Source organism: Rattus norvegicus, chromosome 5, assembly GCF_021556685.1.
Source record: "Rattus norvegicus strain SHRSP/BbbUtx chromosome 5, alternate assembly SHRSP_T2T, whole genome shotgun sequence".
Lineage (NCBI taxonomy): Eukaryota > Metazoa > Chordata > Mammalia > Rodentia > Muridae > Rattus > Rattus norvegicus.
This window is the reverse complement of record NC_141538.1, coordinates 115,454,299-115,482,127: the sequence shown is the minus strand read 5'-3', so window position 1 is coordinate 115,482,127 and position 27,829 is coordinate 115,454,299. Positions and strand designations below refer to the sequence as shown.

The 27,829-nt window shown below is 41.9% G+C and overlaps 1 protein-coding gene across 1 annotated transcript in view; it reads right to left on the bottom strand.

The window, feature by feature from the left end:
- The window catches only part of Tek (TEK receptor tyrosine kinase), a 120,450-nt gene extending 93,500 nt beyond the window's left edge, over positions 1 to 26,950 (bottom strand). The window contains 1 exon segment of the mRNA NM_001105737.1: positions 26,571 to 26,950. Within this exon segment, the coding sequence (NP_001099207.1) occupies positions 26,571 to 26,622 (52 nt within the window). The 5' untranslated portion in view covers positions 26,623 to 26,950.
- Between the last annotated feature and the right edge of the window lie 879 nt (positions 26,951 to 27,829).

Sequence of the window (27,829 nt, the reverse complement as noted above, 5' to 3'; positions counted from 1 at the left end):
TTTCAGTGGATTGACAGGGATACTGGCTTTCCATCTATTCCCCAGGCCTGTTCCTTAAATAGAAACTCCCTAGAGATTCAATTTAAGAAAACCAGTTTGCAAATCACTACTATCAAGTATTTGTTAGTTCTATTTTTCGATTATACATGTCTATTAAAATTATTTTAATAACACAATAGCTATGAATTAAGTACCTATCTCAGTCCAGATAAATTAAATATATTGTTAATTCTTGCTACCACAGCATGATTATCTCCATACCACAGACAAGGAAACTAGCTTAGACAAAGGAAGGAATGCTGATAGCTACATGAGACCTCAAATGTAAAGCATCCTAAAAGTCATAGCCCTTTTTCTTCTAACAATTACCCTCATACTTATTGTCTGATGGTGTTCATTTGCTTGATGATGTTTTTTATTCATTCCACTAGAAACAGATGTGTGTTCTATGCTCAGTGCATATGACCATTGATCTTAAATATAATGGGTTTCTCTTGGACCTCACTTGCAGTTCATCTTCCAAAACTCAGCAAGTGCCATTTTTCCTACCTCCGAGAAAAGTGCCTGCTGGATACCTTTGAGTCAGGAATGTAGAATGTCCAGGTTGAACTTGGCCTGTTTTCTCCTCTTAACCTTCACTCTCTTCCTTATTTATTCATTAAGTCATGTGTATGTATGTGCCAGATGCATGCATTTGCCTATAGAGACCACAAGAGTACACCAGATCCCTTGGAACTGAATGTATAGGCAGCTGTAAACTACCATGTAGATGTTGAGATCCTAAGTAGGGTTCTCTGCAAGAGGAGCTGCTCTTAACCTCTGAGTTCTCTTTCCAATCTTTCATCCTCATCTCTTAATTTTTCTAATTCTAGGTTTCTCTTAGTTAGGGTTTTACTGCTGTGAACAGACACCATGACCAAGGCAACTCATACAAATGTCAACATTTTGTTGGAGCTGGCTTACAGGTTCAGATGTTCAGTCCACTATCATCAAGTTGGGAGCATGGCAGCATTCAGGCAGACATGGGCCTGGAGGAGCTAAGAGTTCCCACCTGTTGTTCCGAAGGCAACTAGGGGAATACTGGCTTCCAGGCAGCAAGGATGGGGATCTTAAAGCCCATGCCTATAGTGTCACACCTACTTCAACAAGGCCACACCTCCTAACAGTGCCACTCCCTGGGCCAAGCATATAAAAACCATCACAGTCACAGGATTGTTGAAAATGATAAGTCATGGTTAATAACGTTCTTCTTCATCCAGAGCCCATAGCCTACAGCTGTATTGCCATAGACAACTTCTCACACTCCATTTTCATTTACTTGGACTATTGTAAAATATCAGAGCTGTTGATCAAACTTCATGCTGCAATCCTTTCTGGATATTGCTGCTCCTTCTCCCTACAGATACTTGTCAACTGAAGTCCAGTTTCTTCCAAATTACTGCTCAAATCCCAAGGCTCAAAAAAATTCATGTCCCATTATGTTGCACAACTCAAAATCTAGAGATTAAACAGAGAACACGATCCTAGTTTGCTTTCAGTGGTTGTGATGAGCTCCATGACCAAAAGCAAATGTGGATAAAGAGTTTATTTGGCTTATCCTTCCCAGCTGCAGTCCTTTATTGAGGAAAGTCAAGATAGTAACTTGGTAGGAGCTAAAGAGGAAGCCATGGTGGAGGATACGTACTGGCTTACCCTCTCTGTTCAGGCTGTTCCATTTACAACCCAGGAGACTATTTGCCTAGGGATGGCCCAGCCACAATGGGTTGGACCCTTCTACATCAATTAACAAACAAGAAAATGCCTCACAGTCATGCCATAGGAAGCAAGCCATCTTTCCGGGTGACTGTAGTTTCTGCCAGTTGACAGTAAAATCCACCCAGCATAACTATCATAACTGAAAGTCCAAATGCACCCCACCTGTTATTTTTTCATCTATGGAAAATTTAAAGTACTTTAAAGAATGCCAAATGTCAGGTCATCTCTCTGTAACGACATCATGTGATGAAAATATAACCAATTAATACTGAAGCCTTAATTTTAGGCTTAAAAAAATCACCGACTCACATCCTATAGCTCCTTCCAGCTTATAAAGATAGGGAGAGATGGAAAGAGACAGCTATGGGGCTAACTGAAACATTAAATCTACCAGTTATTACATCTACTGCCACAAAGACCAGCAAAGTTATTGTTAAAATGTCTTTTCATTAACCATTTTTAAAAGAGTTTCACTGTGCAGCCTCAGCTAGATTGTAACTTTCTAGTTAGAGCAGGCTAGCCTTGAATTTAGAGATCCACATGCCTCTGCCTCCTAAGTTTTGGGATTAAGTGTGTGTGTGTGTCTGTGTGTGTGTGTGTGTGTGTGTGTGTGTTTAATTAACAAGCCTACCTCATTCATTTTACTATTTCTAATATCAAAAAATCCTCTTAAATTAGCAATCTTTACTGTAGAAAAGTAAATCAGCAACAGCTTGGAAAGGAAAAGAAGATGAGAGAGGTTGGTATGGAAGGACTGTATTTACACAGGGACTCAAAAATTGGCTCCACTCTTATTAGAAATCAATACACATGGATTAGGGTGTGCTTCTGAAAAGAACGCATATGTAGGCAATACTACAATTTTAAGTCAGAATGTATGTACTACAAGTGACTAGTGTGGTGGTTTGAATAGGTATGGCCTCCAGAGACACATGTGTTTGAATGCTTGGCCTATAGGGAGTAGCACTATTAGGAGGTGTGACCTTGTTGGAGTAGGTGTGGCGTTGTTGGAGGAAGTGTGCCACTATGTAGGCAGGCTTTGAGGACTCAAGTTACACTCAGTGTGGCACTCAGTCTCTGCCTAAGGATCAACTTCTCCAGCACCATGTCTGCCTGCCTGCTGCCATGTTTCCCACCATGATGATAATGGACTGAACCTCTGAAACTGTAAGCCAGCCCCAATTAAATATTTGACTTTTATAAAGTTACCTTGGTCATGGTTGTCTCTTCACAGCAATAAAACTCTAAGACAACTAGGTAACATAACATCACTGTTCCAGCCAAACAAGCAAAGGGGAAAGGAGGGGATAAAAGAAAGCACTGGGGAAGTGCAAAAACAACATAAAGCGAAGAATATTGGAAGGTAAGTTTGAGTATTAGTTATGATTTGACAGACATACTGGAAAGCATGTTATGTTAAACAGACGTACAAGAAAACAAATATTCAAAACTATAGAAAAACTTAAATCCTCCAAGATAATGCTAACGAGACCCACAAAACTCATAAAATCTGAAAAGTAAATGGGTGGGCAAAGAGCTTAGAGAAGTGTATACACAGTTAGACTGAGAGTGTGGAGTTGAGTTTTTCTAACTAGAATACATTGGAAAGCTCAAAGGCAATATTCAAAATAATTAACAATGTGGACCAGTCAAAATAAACACCTTATCAGTAAGGAAAATTCAAGAATGCCATGGTCCAGACAGTAACCTTTTGTTGTTGAATGATAGATCGGTCTAGAGATCCTAAGGAAGGACTTATGCAGCTGAGCTGGCAGGAGAGGAGGGCCGAGCAACCCCAACAGCAGTTCCTGAGTAAATGTCGCAGGATGATGTCATTCATTAACAGCTCAGCTCATGCAAGAACTAGTGTGCAAAACTGTAATATTAGCCTTGCTTTTCTCTTCACTCTGACTTTCTCCTTAATGACACCCCCATCTCCAAAACAGCAATTTCTGAGATGGTATTGCCACACCATGTGCAGAGAAATGTGAGGCAGGGGTGAGTGGCTGGGCGGGGGAGCAGCCTCATAGAAGCAGGGTAAGGGAGTATGAGATAGAGGGTTTGCAGAAGGGAAATTGGGAAATATAACATTTGAAATATAAATAAATAAAATATCCAATTTAAAGAAAGAAAAACCATACCATACTACAATAAATCAACTTCAATAACATGTTTTGTTAGAGGAAGAAAGCAAACTGATCACTTCTTTAAAAAATATAAAGCTATCTTCTAAAGAATTATTTAAAAACTTGCCATCTGTGGATAATATAGGTTTATCCTCAAAGCCAAAGATACTTAGAATATAAATATTATATGGATACATGGCATAATAATAAAGCATAAAATCCATAGGGTCTACAAACTACCCGTAAATTTTACCAACTTTTTAAATTCAAAGACATGTAAAGATACCGAGTGATTTTAAATAAGGTGAACTGAGGCTGTAGAGATGACCAACAGTTCAAAGCACTAACTGCTGTTCCAGAGGACCTGGGTTCAATTCCCAGCACTTGCATGGTAGCTCACAAGCATCTATAACTTCAAATTAAGACAAGAATAAAACTCGGTGATTGTTAAAACCAAAAACATGTTTAATAAATAAAGATAAAGATATTAAAGACATGGAAAGATGTTGTGTGGTCTTAACAAGGTGGGGTGGAGAGGGTAATGAGATTGTTCAGTTTCAAGAACTTGTCACTTTTGTAGAGGACCTGGGTTCAGTTCCCAGCACCCATGTGGTGACCCACAACCATCCACAGCACCAGTTTCGAGGGAGATAATGTTGTCTTTCACGTCTGCAGGTGCTAAGCATGCATGTGGTGCACAGACATACATCCAAACAAAATATTCACACTACAATAAAATGAATAAACCAAAGTTTAAAAAGACAGGATTTGGTAAAATGGAAACTTGAACGAAGTCAATGAGTAAACTTGACATCCTCCCAATTGACATTCCAACAGGCAATACAGAAAAGGGGGAGGGGAGAGGAAGAGAAAGAGAGGGGGAAAGGGAGAGGAAGGGGGAAGAGGGGGGAGGGGCAGAGGAGGGAGAGAGGGAGGGAGGAAGGAAGGGGGAGAGAGAGAGAGAGGGAGGGAGGGAGGGAGGAAGGGGGAGAAAGAGAGAGAGAGAGAGAGAGAGAGAGAGAGAGAGAGAGAGAGAGAGAGAGAGAGAGTTTGAGAGTCAAAGGTAGTACTTGGTATAAACTTGTCTGTGTAAGCCCAGGAGAAATGGTATCTTTCTCTTACTCCTGGAGCAGGTCACACTCACAGATGCTCTGCCTGTGTCCATCTGTACTTATGTGTAACCCGTGTGTGCACATGAACTCTTGGTATTCTTATTTCTAGCTGAGGTTAAAGATGACCTGCATGCCTGGATGGATGGCAAGTTGACTGATGAGCAGGCACAGGCACAGGTGGACAAGAGGCTATCCAAATTAAATTAGAGCAGACCCAGGGCCAAAGGTCAGTTTCAGAGAACACAGGGAGAATGCCAGTACTCTTGCAAAGGAATGCTTGCCGAGGGCAACTCAGTTCCAAAGAGAGGGCTATCAATTCAGCCTTAGCTAGAAAATTCTAATAGTAGCTATCTCTGGATAGCAGTGTTGTACACAGAGATCAAAAGGATAACTATCTTAAAAATTGAATTCTTGGGAAGAAAGGAAGAACACCTTCATCTTGAAGACAGCTCAACCAATCCCCCCACCTCCAGATGCCCGGGTAGAGCTGTGTATCTCAAAACAGAACTTGGAAACTTAGCATTGTTAAGCAAAATGTGGCAAAGGCCAGGGAACGGGGACACCTTCAATTCACTTAAGCAATTCTGAATCATAAGCAAGTTATTTAGCCTTTGCCCCACAGACTGGTCACCAGTACAGAGAGGTCAAGGTACTTATTCTAAGCATTTCCATGGAGATGGATAAGTGAACACATAAGTATGGAAACCATCTTTTGTAGACTTTATAGATGTGATGCTAAGTGTGAATGAGGGGGCTGAAGGGATGAGCATGCTGGTAAGCAGGCATGAAGTGAGGAGACAGGCATGTAACATCCTACTGTGCAGTAGGATGACTGAGGGAGGTGATCATGCTTGGCGTACTTCCAAAGACCAGGAAAAGAGACTTAGAACTTTCAGCACAGCCAGCCAGGCACACTAATGCATACCTAAAACCCCAGTATTTGAGAAATGGAAGCAGGGAGAGCTGTAATTGAATGTTCAATGTAATGGTATCCTCTGCTATGTAGGGAATTAGATGCCAGCCTGGGCTTCAGGAGATCTTGTGAAGAGAGAAAGCAAGAAGGGAAGGAAAGGTGGGAGGGAGGTCAAGAAAAGGAAGCCAGTAGGAAGGTCTTCATCACAAAGATGACAGATGTTTAAGAGATATGTTTACCCTGAATTGAATAGTATACAACAGTGTAATGTCCCGTTGTAACCCATAAATGTGTACAATATGGATGTATCCATTTAAAAAGAACATATGCCAGACATAGTAACATACACCTGTAATTCTAGCACCCAAGAGGCTGAGGTAAATATAAAGCTAGCCTGGGCTGCATAAAAAACAATGCTACCCCATCTCTAAAGTAACAAAAGGAATGTGTGGCACATAGTAGATGACATCGTGGTTATTGTGATAAAGGTGATGATTATTTATGATCCCAGTACATTGATTTATGAATCCCTAAAGTTGTGAAGACAAAGGAAATGGGTTTTGTTTTCCTCCAAAAGTGTCACAACCAGATCCAGATCCTCCTAAGTGACAACCTGCCTATAGAGCCATCACAAGGAAAAGCAAATGTCGGTAGATCGGATTTTTTTAATCTTATTTCCAGGGGAAAGAGTTCTAGAAAATGAGCTAATGAACACTTCCCAGTTCTATAACAGTAGACTAAAACAAAAAAATGTGTTCATTTCCATTTTACACTCATTTCTTCTCTTATTTCATGAAGCAACAGCCCAGCGAGGCAACATCAACCTGAGTGAAAAAATCAGACACAGTTGCCATGTTCTGAAAACTGCAGAACTGTCCCAAGTCCTGGCATACAGAGCTGTGCTGCAAAATCTTACTTTTTCTTTATTTATTTGCTGATTGCATCTTCCTTCCTTGAATGTGTTTTACTTTGTGGGAGATTTACTGGTTAAATCTAACTGTCCCCTAAAGGTGACACATATGTATAATGCCAGGTTACAACCCCTGTGCTCTAGGAACTGAAACCTAGAGTCTCTGGAGTCAGAATTGTAATATGACTCGCTACTCGGAGCGCTGAGAGAATGAGAAAGTTATGTTAAATTGATTTAAATGCTTAAATTGTGTAATGTTGGATGTGTTCAAAGATAGCCAGGTTTTTGCTTTATTTTGTATGATTGGAATTCAAACTTGGCTTCTAAGGTATGTGTGACCAATTTCAAAAATGTTAAGTTTTGAGAAGGAGCAACACTGAAATGTCATCAACAAAGAAAGTAACCATACACCCATCGTGGTCCTTAGGCTCCTAAGGAACCTCAGTTTGAGGGCAGTAAGTCTCACAGTGACAGTGCTAGGAGCAAGCATACCTCACCACACCACTGTCAAAAGTCAAGTCACAGCATGCAGAGAGTAAGACCTTGGAGCACTAAACGAGACGAGATATCTTAGTTTCTGTCTTAGTGGCCTTTTGCTTATGTATTTTTATTTCTTTGTTTTTATGTGGGGGTGTCCTGTTTTGTTTGTTTTTCTTTGTTTCAAAGAGAGAGACAGACAAAACAAAGCTGAGTGGGTAGGGAGGTGAGGAGGATCTAGAAGGAATTCAGAGAGGGAAGAACATGATCGGAATATATTGCATAAAGTTTTTTCAATAAGTAAAAATCCATATCATAAAGCTTATTCATTAACGCGTGTCCTCTCTATTAGAACAGTCAAGCCATCAAATCATTGCTTTACGTGTTGTGTGATTTGAGCCTAGAGGAGGTGAAAGACGCAAATCAGTTTTCCACGCCTCCCCTTCCACTTGCTAATGCATGCGTCTTCCTCTGCCTTCGTCAATAATTTCAAGCAGAACACCCTCTCATCACTTCAGGTTCCCGATGGTCTTTGCCAGAACACATCCTATAATCTGTATCAGCAGCGGAGTCTAGGAGAGGATGTTAATGAGCCCCCAGAGAGTCCTAGATATGCCCTTCACCCTGACCAGCATGGCAGCTCCTAGAGTACATTGTTGGAACTTCTACAAATCCAGTACACAGGCCACAAGCTTACAGTCTATCCGAGGCATCAAAGGGGAGCATGTTCTAGCAGTTGATTTGGATATAAGTATTTACTGGCAACAACCAGAAACGCAGGCTAGCAACACTGGCTGGATCTCGAGATACTTGTAATGGCAAAGGGGCCACGGTGGAAGAATGGGGATCAGCTATGAGGTGCTGTCATCTTACCTCTACTCAACCGACATAGCTCCTAAGGCTTACACAGAAGATGGAAACAACGTACAGTCAGGAGTAAACGATATTACTCATTAAGCAGGAAATTCCTGAATATTCCCGGTTATTTCGTGACCGTAAAAATACGAGTGGTCCTGTTCAGCCTTTAATTAAAATAAAACTAATCTGCATTTGATAATCTAAACCCATTTCTGAGATGTACCTTCATACTTTTAGCATTCCACACTCCTCCCTTCAGAATGAGCATTCTAGAGACAGGAGGAATGTAGGTTTCAGGCATTACATGACATCCTAACATGGCAGCTCGGGAAACCAGAATTATCCCTGTGCGTTTACTTCCTATGGAATCCTTTCTAGTTTGTGGTCAATAGCCCTGTGGTTAAGGCCGATTTTCCTCTCTTCAGCACGGCATAGAACAACGGTATTTGTGTTTAAAGACAGTGGTTAACAGCTGTTCCCACTCAAACATCCAATCCTGTCTCGGCCTGTCTTTCATTATCTATGTGTAGCTACTGATACATTCTTAAGGGAATGATTACTTAAGGGAAACATATTGATTACTGTTTCTGACTGGATTATAATAATATAATAATTTTCTTTGCATCCAATTCTTTGTATGAATGAAACTTATTGTGTAATTATAAAGATATATCTGAAGCATACAAATGCTATACTTTAAAATTGATATCTAGGGGCTAGAGAGAAGGCTTGGTAGTTAAGAGCACTTGCTGCTCTTGCTGCTCTTACAGAGGACACACATTCAGTTCCCAGCACTCATATGAAGTGGCTCGCAATCCCCTGTAACTCCAGTTCCAAGGGACCCATCACCCTCTTCTGACTTCTGTGGCACTGCACACTTGTGCACATAAAGAGAAGCAAGTGCCCATATATACCAATGAGTAAACGCTTTTAAAAAGAAAAATCACTGTCTAGACTTCTACTGCCTAAGTTTTTCTTCCCAAACTTCTAAACCTAACTAAATATTACAAGAGAAACATTTCTCACGGTCTTATTTGTCTTACTTAATTGGCCATTAGAATAATTTAATAAAAACTGCCAAGATAGGAATTTTGTCTCAAACACACCCAGTATCTATCATACTAATAAACTGACAAATATTATTAACAGACATCAATATTTCATGAATTCAAAATAGACAGCAATCATAATAAACATGAGGACTTTGGTCATTGTTTTTTAGTTTAATTAAGTAATACTAATTTTAAGATAAAAGCAAGCACAGTGTTTCTAAAAATCATAAATATAACTTGCTTTCTCACAGCATTTTGAAAGTTATATAAAAGACATAACCCTCCTCATGAGATGCCTTTTTAAATATTAGATCAGGCTTACCTAAACACAGTGAGAGGAAACAGTTAGGAAAGAGTATTTTGTGCTTGCTAACATGTTAATGTATAACCTTCATTTATGTAGACAGCAACAAACCACAGAAACCATAGGTGCCCCTTCACAACTGAAATCGAATACAATTTCATCTCCTGAATGTTTGTTTGCTTTACCATAACACTTAAAAGATCCTGCTCTTCAGTGCCAAGTTGCCTTCCAAAGGGCTGTGATCCACAGGAGGCATCTGTCCCCAGCCTGGTGCGCGTTACTGAACTCTCTCACGTGTTTCTCATCCCTTCTGCTATGACATAGGAAAGCGGTCTCTTGCTTGAATCAGCTTAAGAGCAAGCGTCTTTGTACTCTTATTTGCCAGCTATACTTCCCTTTTTGGGCATTTTTTGTTGTTGTGCCTTTTCCCTATTTGTATTCTATTCTATTGATTTCAATGACTTTTAAGCAAAATGTCAGTTTAATTTCATCGTCTGTCATATTTATTGCAAGCATTTTTTTATTTTGCTGTTTACCTCTAATGCCACTTTTGAATATGTATATAATATATATGACCAGGTAAACTGCGTTTTACTTTTGATGATCATGGTATCTTCCCTGACAGGTAAGACTTATTTTTTTATTCCTCCATTTTTTTAAACTTAAAAGATCCATCTTTGTATGATGGCTTGATTTATTGTTGTCATTTTGTGGAGTGTTTTGTTTGTTTTTGTTTTATGAGATGTTCTGCAGCTCGGGCTATTCTGTCACTATATAACTACACCTGGTCTTATACTTGTGGCAATCCCCCTGCCTCTAGAACTGTGAGTATAGGCATGCATCTCTGTGTTCTGCTTTGGAAGAGATGCACTTATTGAATAACTTTTCCCAAACAAAACATCAGTTTTCTGGAACTACTATTCTCTTCATGAGTTTGTATCCTTTACACTATGTTAAAATATTATAGAAATCCAGATCTGGTTTGCCCTTTCTGATGATCTGTGTGTCCAAACTCTTGACATTGCCTCCATGGTTTTTTTTGGGGGGGGGGTTCCTTTTTATTGGTTATTTTATTTATTTACACTTCAAATACTATTCCCTGTCCTGGTTTCCCCTCTGCAAACCCCCTATCCACTCTCCCTTCCCCCCTGCTTCTATGAAGTGCTCCTACACCCACCCACTCCCACCTCACTGCCCTAGCATTCCCCTACACTGGGGCATTGAGCATTCACAGGACCAAGGGTCTCCCTTCCTTCTGATGCCAGATAAGGCCATCTTTTGCTACATATGCAGCTGGAGCCATGGGTCGGTCCATGTACTCTTTGGTTGGTGGTTTAGTCCCTGGGAGCTCTGGGAGGTCTGGATGGTTGATGTGCACTCTCCATAGTTTGAAGGCTACTACAGAGGACTGGGAGAAAGCTCAGAAGAAAACCTTTAGCTGTTCTGTCCAGAGGACCTAGATTCAATTTTGAGCACCCACATGTCAGCTCACAACCATCTGATACTCCAGTTCCAGGGAATCTGACGTCTTCTGACCTCCAAGGGCAGATGGTACATGGACACACCTGCAAGCAATACATCTATACGCATAAAAACAATAATAATTTTAAAATATAATGGGTGTTGTAGCCCACATTAAGACCCAGTAGAGCTACCCCCAAAACACACTATTCTTTTTCAGAATCTTCACAATTATTTATCCTGCTGAAGATCATGTCTTTATTCTTTAATATAAAAAGCCATAATTATTTTGTTGAGTTTCAAAATTAGTATCTTTAGGGGTTTGACTAGAATTATTAGGAAGCAATTTTTATACCATATGAGACAAAATTATAAAACATTGTATATCATACATAGGAAAATGGTGATTAAAGTAACAGCAGTTTTTGCAAAAGGAAACATTTTAAAGACATATCCTTCCATGAGGTCATCGGCTTAGTGAAAATCTAATCACTTTTGCATAGCTTGTGTGACTCGGGACTGGACAGGCTGCTTAGAAGCTGCATAACTTGGGAACCATGCTTCCAAGATGAGAGAATCTGCTGTGAGCAGCAGGCTGAGGCAGTAGTGGGGAGTGAACGCTTACCCAGGACCTCACACTTCTTTAGCACTGGTGCCAAAATACAAAGAAAATGCTTCACTAGATGGATCTGTGCACAAGCTACTTGGAATAGAGAACGGAGGACAGGGTGACAACAGAAAGCCATGTTTCTGTAGAAATCCAGGATCCTGAAGGGACTTCCAGAAGAAGCTGGGTGACGTTGGGTCTATGTTGCTTCTGTTTTGCAGAGTAGTAAATGCAGGCAGAGCCCTGACTATTTATAGATACGATCTCTGTTAATGAACATTCTAGCTAAGGTTTACCTGCATCCTCAAAGCCCATGTGCAGAGACCACAGATACATAAGTTCCCAGCTTGGGTGGAGCAAGAATTCTTCTGCTCAGTTCTCATACAATAAACCATCTCTTTTTAATTTATTCAGGGACACTTTTTTGCATTTTTGGGGGTTTTTTTGCCTGAATTTTTGTACTTTTTTGCTTGAGAGTCTCCAAGCACAGTGCTCTAGCACAGACTAGCTTGCTAAGCACAAGAAGGCTGTGATGTTAGATCAGGTTTCCGCAGCATTAAAATAAAAATAGTCACTTGCCATAAGCAAGTAGAGTTATGTATTGATCTACTGACGAAAGTGTTGTGATCAGAGGTTTACACAATGCTAGTCCTGTGCCCATGGTTACAGAGCATAGCTACCACAAACAACCTACTGAATGTCTAGCCTCAACATACACAGTAGCACCAACCTTCCCTGCAGCAAACTATGTGTTTTATTCATAATGATAGCTACAAAGACTCTGACCTCCATTGTGGAAGGAAGAGAATATAAATTGTCCTCTAACCTACACATATGCACACACACTAAGTAAATAAATCAACAAACAGCACTCTTAGGGAAAAATAGAACAAGAATAAAAAATGTTGGTTGGGGAGCTGTGAAATGAGCTAAGAGGGAGAGGTATGGAAGAGAATAATGTGTCCAGCAATCACCTTTATCTATGATGGAGTAGTGGAGTAGTCCGTGTTACTCAGTGGAAGTTTGACATCACAGAATGTACCAAACTCCATGTGTGCTTTTTTTCTATAAATGCACACACACATTTAGTGCCTTTATGAACTGAGCACTTGTCATATAGCATTTGCTGTGTGATACACAACAGTAAAGTTAGCATGACTTCTTAGGGGTTTTTCCATAATTCCATAGATTCTTGGAAGTCTTAGAATACACACACACAAACACACACACACACACACACACACAGAGAGAGAGAGAGAGAGAGAGAGAGAGAGAGAGAGAGAGAGAGAGAGAGATCTTTCCCAATATAGATGACATTTTATACTTTTTTGCCTGTGCCACCATTACTATCTTGGCACTTTTCAATCATTATTTTACAATACTGGTTATTTGAATACAACAGTTGTGATGCCACAATGGTTAACCTAGCGTCCAAGACAGTGACTCAAGTGACTGAGGGGCAGATAGTGCTACAGCACGGGTACACGAGACAAAGCTCTATGTGAGGTAGAGCAGCTGAACAGGAAGAGATTTTGAGTCACAGTGTTGAGCAACTGAGACCTTGCAATTATCTCTGGAGCCTCCTGGGCAGTATTTTGGCCTGAGGTTAACAGATAACAAAAACTGTGGGAAACAAAACCACAGATAAAGGAGGGTACTGGATACGGAGTCTTAAACACAGGAGCTTGGAGGAAAACTTAGCCTCGTTATACAGAGAGACAGGAAATAAGGACAGCTAATAGTTCTGAATGTGTGATATTAATCTGTATTTTGCTAGGCATTGGTCTTGATTCACTTCACACCTTGTTAGGGTGGGTAACATCATTATCCTTCTTCCACATTATCCAAGGGAACATGACTTTGTCCAAAGTCATGCGCAGATGAATGGGGTTCTGGCCCAGATTCATTTGACTACTTCTTTTTTAAAATTTTATTTTTCTTGGATCTTTTATGTATTTACATTTTAAATGTTATCCCCTTCCCTCCTCCCATACCCCCTCCCCCTGCTTCTATGAGGATGCTCCCACTCCTACCCAACCCTCCAACCTCAACGCCCTGGCATTCCCCTATATTGGGGAAATGAGCCTTCACAGGACCAAGAACTTTTCCTCCTATTGATGCTCGACAATGCCATCCTCTGCTACATTTGTGGCTAGAGTCATGGGTCCCTCCATGTGTACTCATTGTTTTGTCCCTGAGAGCTCTGGTGGAGTTTGGTTGGTTGATATTGCTGTTCTTTCTGTGGGGTTGGAAACCCCTTCAGCTCCTTGAGTCCTTTCTCTAACTCCTCCATTGGAGTCACCATGCACAGCCCAATGGTTAGCTTCATTTGCCTACTCCTTAATCACTTCCCATAAGGTGAAAATGTGGGCTCAGTGAGGGTTATAGACTTTAAGTTTTGTCAAAATTTAATCTGTTGGAGATTTGGGGGTGCCTAATAGAAGCTACTCCAAGTCCCCAGAGAAAGCCATCCCTGGAAAAACAGTGATGCTGTCGGAGGGGATCCTTCCCTGGCTGGCAACAGCTGCCCTTTGTTTGCTCCCAGAAGCAGCTGGAGAAACTCACATATTACTCATGTTGGAGTTAGTCTAGAGTCACTCGGTGGTCAGGCCCGTTAGACGTGGCAAAGCTTCTGCAGCTGGCGTGTGTTACTGGCTCCAGTTCCTCAACCCATGGCAGGTAATTGTGTTCATTGTAATACTGACATGGGGCATGAGATGCACAGGAGGGAGGGACGGAGAAGCCAGGCCGAACAGAGCAAGCACGAGCTGGGGGTAGGGAGTTGAGTCTATGGCTCTGAGGTACTTCTAAGACAGAGAAAGTGAAATTATAAATGAATTGTTTGAGGGCTCTTTAGAAGACTTCCCCTGGGATTCCTCCTGCTGCTGGTAAAATGGCTGAAACTCAGCCAATCCGTGGAGTCAAACCTTTCTATGCTACTCTGTGTATGCATAGTCATGTTAGGTGGATAAAATTAGTGACGATGTTAATGTCTACTTAATGTCTTCTAAATTCAAGCACTACTCTATGGAGTCTGTTAGAATTAACTCACACATTCTTCCCCACAGAGTCCCAGAAGGTAGATACTAATATGATAAAAGCTTTACAGATGAAGTTTCTTGAACTCAAGGCTAACAGCAGGTGCCTTTGGTTGAACTCTTAGTCCCAATTCTTCAACTGTCGTTGCATCCGTGTACTTGTGTTGGCATCCTCGGGGTCTAGGATAGCTCCCAGTCTTTGAGTTTAGGCATGGCACATATTTTAGGAGTGGCAGCGCTAGCCTAAACCAAGCTCATAAAGGAAATCTCACTCATTTGTCTATTTCTACTTACCCCCCCTCACTGGTTTATAACGCCATTAGGAAAACAAATTCCCACCATAACCTGCTGGCTCGAGGAGGAGGGAGTGCGAGCTGAGCCATACAAACTGCCCACACTGCACACTGGCTGCAAGAGGCAGAATTGCTCCAGCTGCTCCAGCTGAAGCAGAGCCACCCTGATGTACAAGCACAGGCAGCACAAAACCCAGCTGTGTGACCATTTCTAGCTCAGTCAGGCCATTGATTTGGGAAAGTAGCCTCCTACACAGCCATAACCAAGCAGCACAAGCATTAAGCAGGGACGAGAACTCCAGCCTGCCGACAGCATGGGACCTGCTATAAGTTTACATACTTTGCCCTCCATACTCACTCAAATGAAGACACTTTTGTTCCCAAGAGCTGTATTTCTGTCTCTCTTGAAAAGGTAGTAAAGAAAAAAAATTCAAGGATTCCATGATTTTCAGCAATTAACAGTTGCTTGAGTGAAGGATTCACAAGGCACTACCTTCCATGAGGAACTATGGACAGTTAATGGTTGCTGGGAGAAAGGAGAGACGTCTTCTCTAATCACATAGCTACTGGTAGGTTGCCTGTGCCCCTTATAATAGGTTCACCCAGGAACCTGTAAAGGACCTAATTAAAAAGCCATAGGGTTACATCGTCCTGCCAAAGTATATGAAAGCAAGAGCACTGGGGGTGGGGTGGGGGGGACAGGAGGGTAAGGAGAGTAAGCATGAGCCATTACATAATATTATATACAAGCATAAAACAGACCAATCTGATTGCTGTGCTAAACGACAGTATCATACACACACCAAAACCCACCCATTCTTGTTATGATGCAGTCAGAAACCTACAATAATTCCTTACTTCAGAGGATGTGGACAGTGTATGTTAAATAACAGCCCCTCCCCACCTCCTTCAGACTCCAGCATAGCCTCCCATCATCCTCAGTCAATGATGGTAGAGAGAACCTGAATCCTTCCCTTTTCCAGCTCACCCTCTAAGCAAGCTCACAAAAAATCACGTGGAGTTAGAATGCCAGGCAGCTGACATCTCTCAGAGCAAACTGCACTTACCTGATCTATTTCCTTAGTTCTCAACCCAAGTCCTGCCCAGTCAAACATCTCACAACAGCAGCACCTCATACTCAATCTGTCGAGCACCTCTCTCTCCTGTGCTAATGTGTTCACCATTTCTCATAGAAGCTCTTCTCTTCTGGGCTCATGTTCTCTGGACAGATCCTGGGTGTCCTCTTCTACCCACATCACCCCTTGATGTCCTCCTACCTTTGTGGACCTCAGCAGAAGGCTGTGACCCTGTGACTTAAATTAGGTGACTTACAGGATCCTGGGTGAACATCTATTTAGAGGAGTACTGCAACTTACCAGTAGCTATGTGATTAAAGAAGAGACTTCTTCCTCCCCCAGATGTTCCTTGACCTACACTGATTTTTTTTTCTTGCTTTCAAGACAGGCCTGGAAAATCTCCATTGCTCGCATGGCCTCAAACTACATCGTAAAGGGCCTATATAAGTGCTTCCACCCCATCCAATCTCAAGACCAACTACCTGCTTCTTAGCCTATTCTCCCTGAGAAAGTGTCTACTCTAACACTTTCCTCATCGTAGTGACAGTAACGACACACCAAGGAACTGAAGAAGTGTTTAGGTGTTTTATCCTCCATTTTAATCTTTTTCTCTCCTATCTTCCTCCACTCTTTAATCTACTGATTTTCCATAAGGCTATTTGTCCTTCTCAAATGGTGAGACCCTCAAATGGTCCTCTTGGTGAGACCCTGTCCCCTCCCAGAATTCTTCATTGCAGCAAACATGCATCTATCTGCTCTTATGAGAGTAGGGATTCTCTTCCAATGTCAGACAGGTGAAGAGGCTATTCCAAGCAGAGGAAGATCATAGTTTATATATATTGTTGGTTGTGTTTGAACCTTTTCCAAAGCCAGGCTTTGCATGTACACACACACACACACACACACACACACACACACACACACACACATATGTATCTTAGTCAGGTTTCTATTGCTGTGATACATACCATGACCAAAACAACTTAGAAAGGAATGGGTTTATTTTATCTTGCACCTACAGTCCATTACTGAGGGAAGTCAGGGCAGGAACTCGAGACCATGGAGAAACACTGCTTAGTGGCTCTCTCAGTCTATTTTCTTAAAGCACCCTGGATCCCTCCCCAGGGGTAGGACCACCCACAGTGGATTAGAGTCTCCCACATCAAGCATTAAGTCAAAAAAAATGTCCCTAAGATTTGCTTATAGGCGAATTAGATGCAGGCGTTTTCCCTGTTGAGGTTCCTCTCCCCAGAAAGCTTTAGCTTGTGTCAAGCTGACAAAAACTAACCAACAAAATGCAAGTACACAAAGGCTTGAAGGTAAATATTTAGAAACTGAAAGGAATCCATCATGAACAGAGCACAGCTGCAACGTGTGAAGGTCTGAGAGTCACAACGGGCTGAGACAGTGGGCAAAGACTGAAGAGGTTCAAACACAACCACCTTCTCCCTCTTTGATTCTGATGTTGGAGGCCTGAATTTGAAACTCCTCGGATGATTAAATCAACCTTAAGAGAGTAGTGTCTTCAGATGTAGGAGGCAGGGACACAAAGAACAGAGACTGAGAGAAGGGGATGCAGGGACTTGGAGAAAGAGCTGAGCTATAGTCACACGTGAGCATTGAGCTGGTGGCATTATGACGTAATAACAAACTTAACCACACTGGAAGCAGACTGTCAAGTGTGTAGAGCTCAGTGGTGACATGCTCAACCTGCATGCATTCAAACTGCTACAAATAGAAAAAAAAAGGTTGGCAGCTTCTGCTTGATTTGATGAGCTGTCAATTAGATAGCAACAGGCTTGGGATAAATAGAATAAGGAGGGTACTTACAAGTGACAAGTCATCTTAGAGCCTCTGCTAAGTCAAGACCCAGAGGCAAGAAGAAATTGGGAATTCATTGGGGGAATGTAGGGAACTCTACCTTGCTGGCTGGTTGAGTCACAAGTAAGAAATTTCCCCACCCAGTTTTAACAGAAGTCCAAAAACTCAGAGCTTTAAGCCCGATACAAAGATGTTTTAAGCAGTTAAAGAAGCCAGAGTCAGCCCCACACATATATATAAACAGATTAGCTCAGGAATGGAGGCCTGCCCTGGACACATCAGCATCAGGCAGCATAAGAGGGTCCAGCTTTGTACACAAAGCAGTTAAGACCATCCCATTACGTAAATGCTTATCACGTACTGACACTGTAGCAAGTCGTGCTTTAAAAGCCCTTGCCCCAAAGCACATGTTGTCCTTGCTTTTAAGGTTGCAACCTGAAGTGACCTAAGCAGCAGCCAAGAGGCATGTTTTAAAGTTTGTGTGTTCAGGTCATTCTTTGCTTAACTCTTGCTTCCCACCATTTCCCCAGAGGCATGCGATCATTCAGAATGCTTCACTTTCAGAAGACAGAAACCAGGTCAAAGCAGTTCAAACAAATAGTGAAGTCCATGTAATTACAGGGTACAGGGATGGATCTCTGATCTTACAGCACCGGACCCGTGTTAAATAACATCTGTGTCTGTTATGGCTCTGTTCAGCTATCAATTTCATTCTCTTCCTAAACACCGTCCTCCCGAAGTGGCCAAGGACTCTGACCTTGGGGAAGATCTTACATCTTATATCTTAGATTAAAAGTTCCAGACTGATTCTAAACTCCTGTTGGATTTTGCATCTTCCTTGTAAACTGTCACTATCCTTCAATAGAAAGGACAGTCTGTGTCCAGTGAATAACAGTCCCACCAGAGTCACATTGAGAAGGGATGGCATCTTCTGATATGTTAGGAAAGTTCCAAATATTTGATACCTACCACACAGTTTAGCTTTGGGCAAGCAATTTAACCTTGTGAGCCTTGTTTACCTTGGTACTTAAAAAGTGAGTAATAATACCTACTAGACAGGATGTTGAGAGTTGTATTAAAAGACTTGGCACACAGGTGTTCGATCTTTGTTATTCCTGGTACAATTTATTGTTTTATTTGGGGGATTTTTTTAAATTTTTGTTGCTTGGTTTGAGGTTGTTTTCAATATAGGGATCTGAATTTAAAGCCCATCCCAGATTTCCAGATGTCTGAAGCACTCCTGTCCCTAGGGTGGAGTCCTCTTTGGCCCTGCAGCCAGACGCCTTGTACAAGCCAGGCCTGTGTGCCAAGGTTATGCTGGTTCACCATCTGACGGCCGCAGAGCAGTGAGTAGCTCCTAGGCCCCAGCAATGTCAATACTACCTTCCTGACTCCGCCTATTGTATCTAGAGGAAAGTGCCTGCTCATTGTCTTCCAGAGCTCCCCCCAGGAAGCATGATATCACCCTCTAACAAAAGCGGGAAAGCTGACAGATCTGCTGAGATGGGTGTGACCACACACACACACACACACACACACACACACACACACACACACACACACCTCTCCCTGGTCAAGCCCTGAACAAGCAGGGAGCCAACAGCAGCCTCCCACAACACCCCTCAGCCTCACCAACTCATGTGATTGATCCACAAACGTCCCCATTTCTGTCACTTCCACACCGTGTCAGCCATGTCCCTGTGGGAATTCATTCCCTATCAGCATCAAATGTACCAAGTAGTAAAGATTCTGCCCATCTGGCAGATTCTGAACTTCAGTCCTACTTCCACAGCCCCCGAGAAGGAGCAAGGTCAGACTGCTGAAGAGACAAAGCAGGCAGCAAGGTGCTCACAAGCCTGATGCTCTGTGATCCGCATTGTGGAAGAAGAGAACCAAACTCTGACTTCCAATATGTATCACACATACACACACACACACACACACACACACACACACACACACACACATACGAGTGGGTGGTAAATATAATTTTATAAAATAGGTCTTTGAAGGTCTAGAGGGCAGCAAGTGTGGCTCCTTCTAAAAAACCCCTCTGTGTTTGTGATGTGAGCTAAGGAAAGCCTGGGCAGCTGGTGGGAATTGGGTTATCAGTTTAAAATTCCAGAAATAAGGGAGGCGGCTTTAGATGTTGCCTTTCCTGGAGGCTGGGAGTGATGCCAGCCGATCTCCTGGCCCCCTCCCAGACCTGGTTTAGCCAGTACCGCTGCCTGGCTCTCTGTAAAGAACCTCAGGGCTGATGGTACAGGCCTGGAGCCTGTCACCCTGGTGCCCTACTCTCCTCCCCCTTAAAACTCTGTGGCTACAAATGAGGACGTCTCAGTTCCACTTGGGAGGGAGAAGAAAGCAACCACAAGGTGGGAGGGGGGGAGGGACAGGGGAGGGTAAGGGGATGGGGGTGGGAGTGGGGAAGAGGGGAACATGATCTAGTATCCGGTGGCAGAAAAGGACTGAAGCCCTGAGGACCAGCAGAAAGAATGGAAACAAGCAACCTTGTTGGAAAGAAGGAAGTTGGGGAGACCCTCTAGAATGTACCAAAGACCTGGGGAGTAAGAGACTCTCAGGACTCGAAGGGGGAAACCCTAGATGAAATGTCCTACAGCGGGGAGAGGGAGCTTATTGAACCTACCTCCCGAAGAAAGACAGGGCATCAAGTGAGGAATGGGTTGCTATCCCATAGCCAAAGCCCTGACCCATAATTCATCATGTCTGAAAGAAATGCAGGGATGGAAATGGAGAAGAGCCTGAGGAAAAGAAGGGCCAGTGACACGCACAAAGAGGGATCCAGGTCAAGGGGAGGCCCCAAGACCTGACACCATTACTGAGGCTATGGGGCGTTCACAAAAAGTTACCTATCATGCTGCCCTCCAAAAGACTCAACAAGCTGCTGAAAGAGTCAGATGCAGATATGTGCACCCAACCAATGGACAGAAGTTGCTGAACCCTGTGGTTAAATTAGGGAAAACCTCGAAGAAGCTGAGGAGGAGGACAACCCTGTAGGAGAACCAGCAGTTTCAATTAAGCTGGACTCTGAGATCTCTCAGAAACTGGATCACCAACCAGGCAGCATACACTAACTGAGATGAGCCCTCCAACACATACAGCAGAGGACTCCTGGGTCTGGGTTCAGTCAGAGAAGATGCACCTAACCCTCAAGAGACTGGAGGCCCCAGGGAGTTTAGAGGTCTGGTGGGGTGGGTGGGGTGGGGACATCCTTGTGGAGATCGGGGAGGGGAGAGGAATGGGGGGATGGGAAGGAGGTATGGGATGTGGAGCCCTTGTGGAGTGGACTGAGAAGGGAATAAAATCTAGAGTCTAAAAATTAATTAATTAATTAATTAAATAATTAATTAAAACTCTGTGGCTAGCAACATCAACTGTCTAAAAATCTCAAGAAAGAATATGGATTGGTTTTGCAGTTTCTACCATCCCCTGACTGCTACCTTTTCAAAAAAAACCTTGGCTATCAAGATATCTATGTGTCAGTCGTTTGCCTAATTCCCTTTCAGATCTCAAAAGCCAAATTTTGCTCAGCATTTCCCTTTAATTACAATCTCTACATCAGCATATACAGAACCATCATTTGCTCTATCCTTGCCCTTGTGCCAATTGCTTCTGCCATGTTCCCCAGCACCTGGAGTGGCTCTGCCTCTGAGCAAACCAGAATACTGCCCCCTCCCCCCTATGCAACCAGTCACTCAGCCCGAACTTTCTTCTAACGCTGTTTCAAATTTCCTGGTCATCCTGGAGCCTTCTTGCCAACAAGGTTGAGAAGAGATACGGGACCCAGCCTAAAGTCTCCACCATTTTAATCCATCCTTCACATTAATATTACAGTGATTCTTCCAGAACTTAAATTGGATGTGATGTAATAGGAGTAACACCCCGTTAAATGCAGCATACAGAGAGCAAAGTACAAACTATTTAAAATGGTCTCCAAGGCCCTTCCTAGTCTGACCCCAACCTTAATTTAATACTTTAAATCCAACTCTACTCCATTTCCTGCAGTTTCATACTCCCAACAGTCTTTTGAGTGGCTTCCTATAATGGAAAGCCTTGGTTTTTCTTTTCATTTTTCTTCTCAGCTTTAACATCATGTAGGCTCAACATGGAGCCTCCTGACTGCAGTCTCAGCACCTTGGAGGCAGAGACAGGAGACTCTGAAGTTCACAGCCAGCCTCACTACAAAGAGTTACAAACCAGCCCAAGGTTTTCAATGAGACCCTGTCTCCAAAAAATTAAAAATGGTTCTGCATAACTCATAAGTATTTTTGAAAATATTTGTGATTGTTTAGGAGCTCTTGAAAAGAAAAATTCAGCCTGCAAATTTCCCAGTGTCATTTTCTTATTTTTAAATAAGCAGTCGGTGAAGTCATTATAGTGCTTAGTCTTTTAGTTAAATGTTTACTGTACATTTAATTCCAAATTTAATGTTTTTTATAATGTTGAAGAACAATCCCAGGGCTCTGTAAACGCTAAGCATATATTCTGCTACTGAGCTAGAGCCCCAGCCATTGGTTGTTGAAACAGAGTCTCTCTGTGCAGCTCAGGCTAGACTTAAATGCCTTATGCAATCCAGTCTGGTTTTAAACTCCTAATCCTCCTGCCTCCTCCTCCTAAAGCCTCCAGGAATTGTGAATTCAGCTCACTAATTAAATGCTTGCCTACTGTGCCTGAGACCTTGAATTTGATCCCCAACAAAGCAAAAACCAAACAGAAATATTTATATAGAATTTAGATGTTGTGATCTCATTTTGTATCACTGGGTCTAACAAATATTTCTGTCATACTTGTAAATGCTTTTTATTTTGTATAGATTACAATTATATCATTTATCACAAAATCCTACAATTCATCAGCCATTTTTCCTTTAGAACATGAATGTTGTAAGGTAAAGAGGGAGATGGGCAATCTTTCTTATAGTCTTAGTTTCTAGTACTGTGCATGACCCAATGTACATCCCCACTAAGTCACCACTGATTGACATCAAAGACATACAAATAAGAATATCAAAAGGCATGCAAAAATTCATTAGACGTCTACTGAATAAAACATCTGCATATGCTATAGGAAGTATTCAATAATTATAAAATGCCTAATACTAAGTATTGATTGGCTGCACCGAAGAGGAGAAAGCCATGAAGAGGAAACTCTGAACTAGGGAAGGGAAGGTTGCACTGTTTCGAGCACTGACTTCTATTCCTAAGGACCCAGGTTAGATTCCCAGCACCCATACAGCATCTTACAACCATCTGTAACTCCATAAGTCCCATGGATCCAGTGACCTCTTCCGTCTCCACTGGCATCGGGCACACACGAGGTACATAGACTGACACAGCCAAAGCACCCATACGAATAAGATAATTTAAATTTTTTTTAAATTGCTGTTTCCAAAAGGGTAAGATGCCACAAACAAGGGCCGAGACAAAAGGATGTATAGATTTTGAAGGTGGTCTTGATATATACCACAACAAGGAATGAATGGATAAAACCTTGAAGGGCTCAACCATGTTGAGATGTTGTGGGAAAAGACTACATGTGCTGAGAGCTTTACCTGGATGCTGGAAAAGATAGTCTCCCTGTTGCTTCGCACAGAGATGCTGACAGCAGACATCTCCTTTAATTACGTTGGTTTAACAGAGGGGGTTCTTACTGACTAGCATTTGACATGGAGCATCATACTTGATCCTTACAGCAACCCTGAGATATGAATATTCTCATCCAAAAAGACAAATGATGAATGTGCTGTGATTATCCCCTTAGGGCTTTGATGTTGTAAACTCAAATTTGTGATTCCTCATCCATATTTTAAATGTTGCATCTTCCCTGCTAGTTGGCTGTGGAAGTTCTCCGAGATGTTTAAGGGTACACTCTAAATAGCGTGTTGAAGTGATTCCATTTCTCATTTGCACCTAATTTATGGATCATATTTCATATAGTCAGGGCTCCTATTAATTTTGTGTCTTATCAAAACCCACTTATTATTCACAAGAATTTTAAACTGACTACTTTTCTCCTACAGTGACTATCCATAATCTATTTTCAACCCAAATAACAAAATTGATATTTAACTATTTTTAAAATGATGTCTTTTGCTTTGGGCCCATCCTTCCGGGTTAAAGAAAATTTAAAATCCTGATTCTGTGTGATAACTGGAAAACCTCCGACTAGGAGTCAGAGGAAACTTGGTTACACCTATCTTTTGAAGGGTGGAACTGTAAGTAACAAATTGTTATCTTCAGAAGAATTCAGAGGCAACCTATCGAAAGCCCCTAGAGAAGTGGTTGTCAACCTGTGAGCCATAGTCCCTTTGAGAGTCACATATCAAATATCTACATTACGATTCATAACAGTAGCAAAATTATAGTTATACAACAAAAGTAAAAATTTTACGACTGGAGGTCACTACAATATGAAGAACTGTAGTAAAGTGGTACAGTGCTAGGAAGGTTGAAGACCACTGTTCTAAAAGGACATAGATTGGTCTTTTGAGATGGGCTTGGATAATTTCTTTCCTCCTGGCATGATGTCTTAGAAGAACTAAACTCTTCCTGGAAGTTCTCTCAGGGCAGAACTGAGAGGGAAGTGCTAACGAGAGCATTGGTTGGAAAAGAGAGTTTCTGAAGAAGCCCAGATCTTCCCTTGGAAAACAATTGCAGTCCAAGGAGAAGGTTCCTCCTGGGACCACTTTCCTGACCCTACTATTGGATTTCCTTTGCCAGCCCAGACAACATCTTTGCTATCTCTGAATCCAGTTGTTTAAAATGTCACACAAGACAGGAAGGACAGCTGAAGATGCGTGACCTGAAGACTTCCTATCAGTGTGAATCATATATGACATCCATGATGAAACAGAAGAAGTGGGGTTTTTTTAAGTGTCTACAATTCTTTAGAGAATGCAGCCAGATTTGGTGCAGATAGGGAATTAAAGAGGGCATAATACTACTAAGTTATGTGAGAACCTGTTTGCAAGCCGAAATTGGCAATAATTCTCAAGTAGAAGGAGCAAGCACCAGAATCTTATGGAGTTGTTATGGATGCACAGTTTATGCATCAGCAGGCTGCTTTGCCACCCAGGGCAACCTTTACTGAGGCAAACACAGAGTCTTTATTTTCTCATTATGTTTGTTCAGCAAAAAAGGAATATAAGGTCACCAAGTTTCTAAACTTATATTGCAAAATGCCATAACAAAGTCACTTAAGGAGAAAGAGTAAGTTAAAAACAGTTCTGTGCATGTGCGCATGCACATACGTGTGAGCATACTATTAGATCATTTAACTTAAAAGTCCAGCAGAGCAAAAGTTGGACTTTGGAGGTTGGGGATTTAGCTCAGTGGTAGAGCGCTTGCCTAGCAAGCGCAAGGCCCTGGGTTCGGTCCCCAGCTCGGGGAAAAAAAAAAAGAAAAAAAAAGTTGGGCTTTGCATTATTATTATAATCTCTGGTATAAAATCAATCCCATATTCTGTATCACTGATCAGTGTGTGACTTGTGGAAAGCAATAAAAAAGACATCAACTTATCTCTACATTAATATAAAGACTAATACAAATATATAGCAATATATTATGCTGTTATTATATTATAAATAATATAAATTGTTACTTTAATTGGAACCATTTTAGATACTCTTCCAGCAATTTGTCTTACTCTTAAAATAATATTATTAAATTTCTAATATGTTGATTGTTGAAATCAGATTGAAGCGCTATATGAGAAATTGTATACAATTATACTTTACTGGGTAATTTTTTGAATACTTAACAAAATATTTAAGCATATAGAAAAATATAAAAGTAGCATCGAAAGTATTTCTTTGTATTAAATTCTATTACTATATATAGCTCCACCATTAAGTTTGGTAAAATTTCCCAAATTCATTTCTTGTGTCAATTACGTTTTTATCATAATAATTAGAATATTTTCAAATCAATGCAGGAATCCTGTGGCGATGATAATGCACTGTGATCTGCAGTTTGGATCCTTACGTTTCTTCTAGCATGACTTCCCTATGCTGAGTGAATCGTAAGGCACCCCACTGTGTAGAGTCTGTGATACACAAAACTCAAGCTCGTTCCGGCTGCCCCTTCACCAGGACTTGGCAAAATACCGAGTCCAGTGAGCTCGGCAATTTCCTACATTTTAGTTAGCTTGATAGAGCTAATCTTTATGATTTAATTCTATGTGAAACATCAAAAAACTAGTCAATGGCATAGCCCTAACGTCCCGGACCCCTACCTAAAAGACAAAAACCCCAAGCTGGACTACTGGAATTAAAAAGGATGGAGATATATAATCTTTACAGAAAAGCAATCTTGTTTTTACTTAACAATGACATTTTGTACAGTGCTAGGTAGGAATTTTGTTTCTACCAGAAAAAAAAAAATCATTGAAGACTTTCTTTAAAGTAATTACAACCTGATTTTGTTGTTATGGATAAGGAAACACCAGAATGAGAGGCAAGAAAGAAAGCATCAGAATAAACAGATCCCTTCAAATAAAGTGACTTACTCGGTCCTGGGAGAGGCCATGGCAACCCAGGAGGCAGCATCTATCTACAAGAGATGGCTAGACAACGCAGCTGGTGCCGCGGGGAATCTGAACTTGAAAACCTTTGCATGTGTAAACTGGAGATTCACAGAAAAGCGGTGTCAGCGTCACCAAATCAAAGGTTTGGTGAGAGAGAGAAAGGAGAGAAGTCAATGTTTTTAAACCATGACACACAAAAAATAAACATCAAGCCAAAACTTACCATAAAGGAGCAAGCTGACTCCACAGAGAACTAAGCCGGCTAAAGAGTCCATACTTCCCCAGATCTCCCCATCCAGCGTCCACAGATGAGCATGAGGTCCCCGGGAGCCTTTCAAAACCCCACAACTTTGCCACTTCCCACTCGCATGGTCTACTCGCTCTTGTTTACAAGTTGGAGGCAAGGAGGAACACCACAGAAGCAGGCGGTAACAGTCTCATTTCTGTCTGAGCACAGGGAGTTTTAAGTTCCTTTTTCCTGTTTCCTTTGTAGATTAGGATGCGAAAGGCTGTATCTTAAAGGCACTTGGTATCAGCAGGGCTTGGGGCAGAGTGAGCCCTATCCATCTTGCCCTTCATCCAAACGCTTATCTGCTCCTGCTCCTGCCTTGACTGGATTGTGGGGCAGAGGAATCTTTGTTACAAGTAAGGTCCTGGTCAGCATTTTCAGGAACAATAGGGGTATCCTCTCATAGGCCAGGAATTGAATAACAAGCCCTCCACCTATGTATGGTATGCGATGAGGACCAGCCCTTAGCAGGCTAGGCAGTTCTCTGGGGTGCGTTTGGGATCCCTGACAAAAGGGGCTTTGGGACATGGGGAGCGGCATTTACTCTCTTGTTTGCGTTTTTTTTCACTCACAGGGTTTGAACTGGAAAGAGGTTGCCTGCGATGAGAGCTCATAACCTGGAAGGCAATCAATCTGAGGGAGCGTGGTTGAGGTCAGCTCTCAGCGGAGCCACCAGAGACCAGATTCCACAGCCATTAGCCTATTTTCTTACACCCAGATGGCCTGCCTGTTGGCCCTGAGCCCAAATATACGCATGCTACTGGCTGCAGCTTTGATTCCTATTAGCATTTCATCTGAGAGTGATCTAATTTGTTGGAGAATTTGGCAGAGGAAGAGTTTAGTAATACGAATAATTTCATAGTTATTGGCAACAGGATTTCAGATGCAAAATACAAACAAAAATATGGGGGGAGGAACTTTTTGAGCGAGTGACTTGCTCTAAGCTTAGGCAAGCCTGGAGGTAGCCGTGAGTGCATGTTAACAATGCTTCCTCAGCCTCCTGAGTGTTGATACTGCAATCATAAACCACAGCCCTGGATTATTCCAGAGATCTTAAAGAATCAGGCAGTCGAGACGGCTTAGCAGGTAAAGCCAAGACTGAGTTTAATCCAAAGCCCATGTGATGGAAAGACAGATACCTGAAAATGTGTACCTCACACGTGGCCTAAATGTATACACACACATCCATAAAA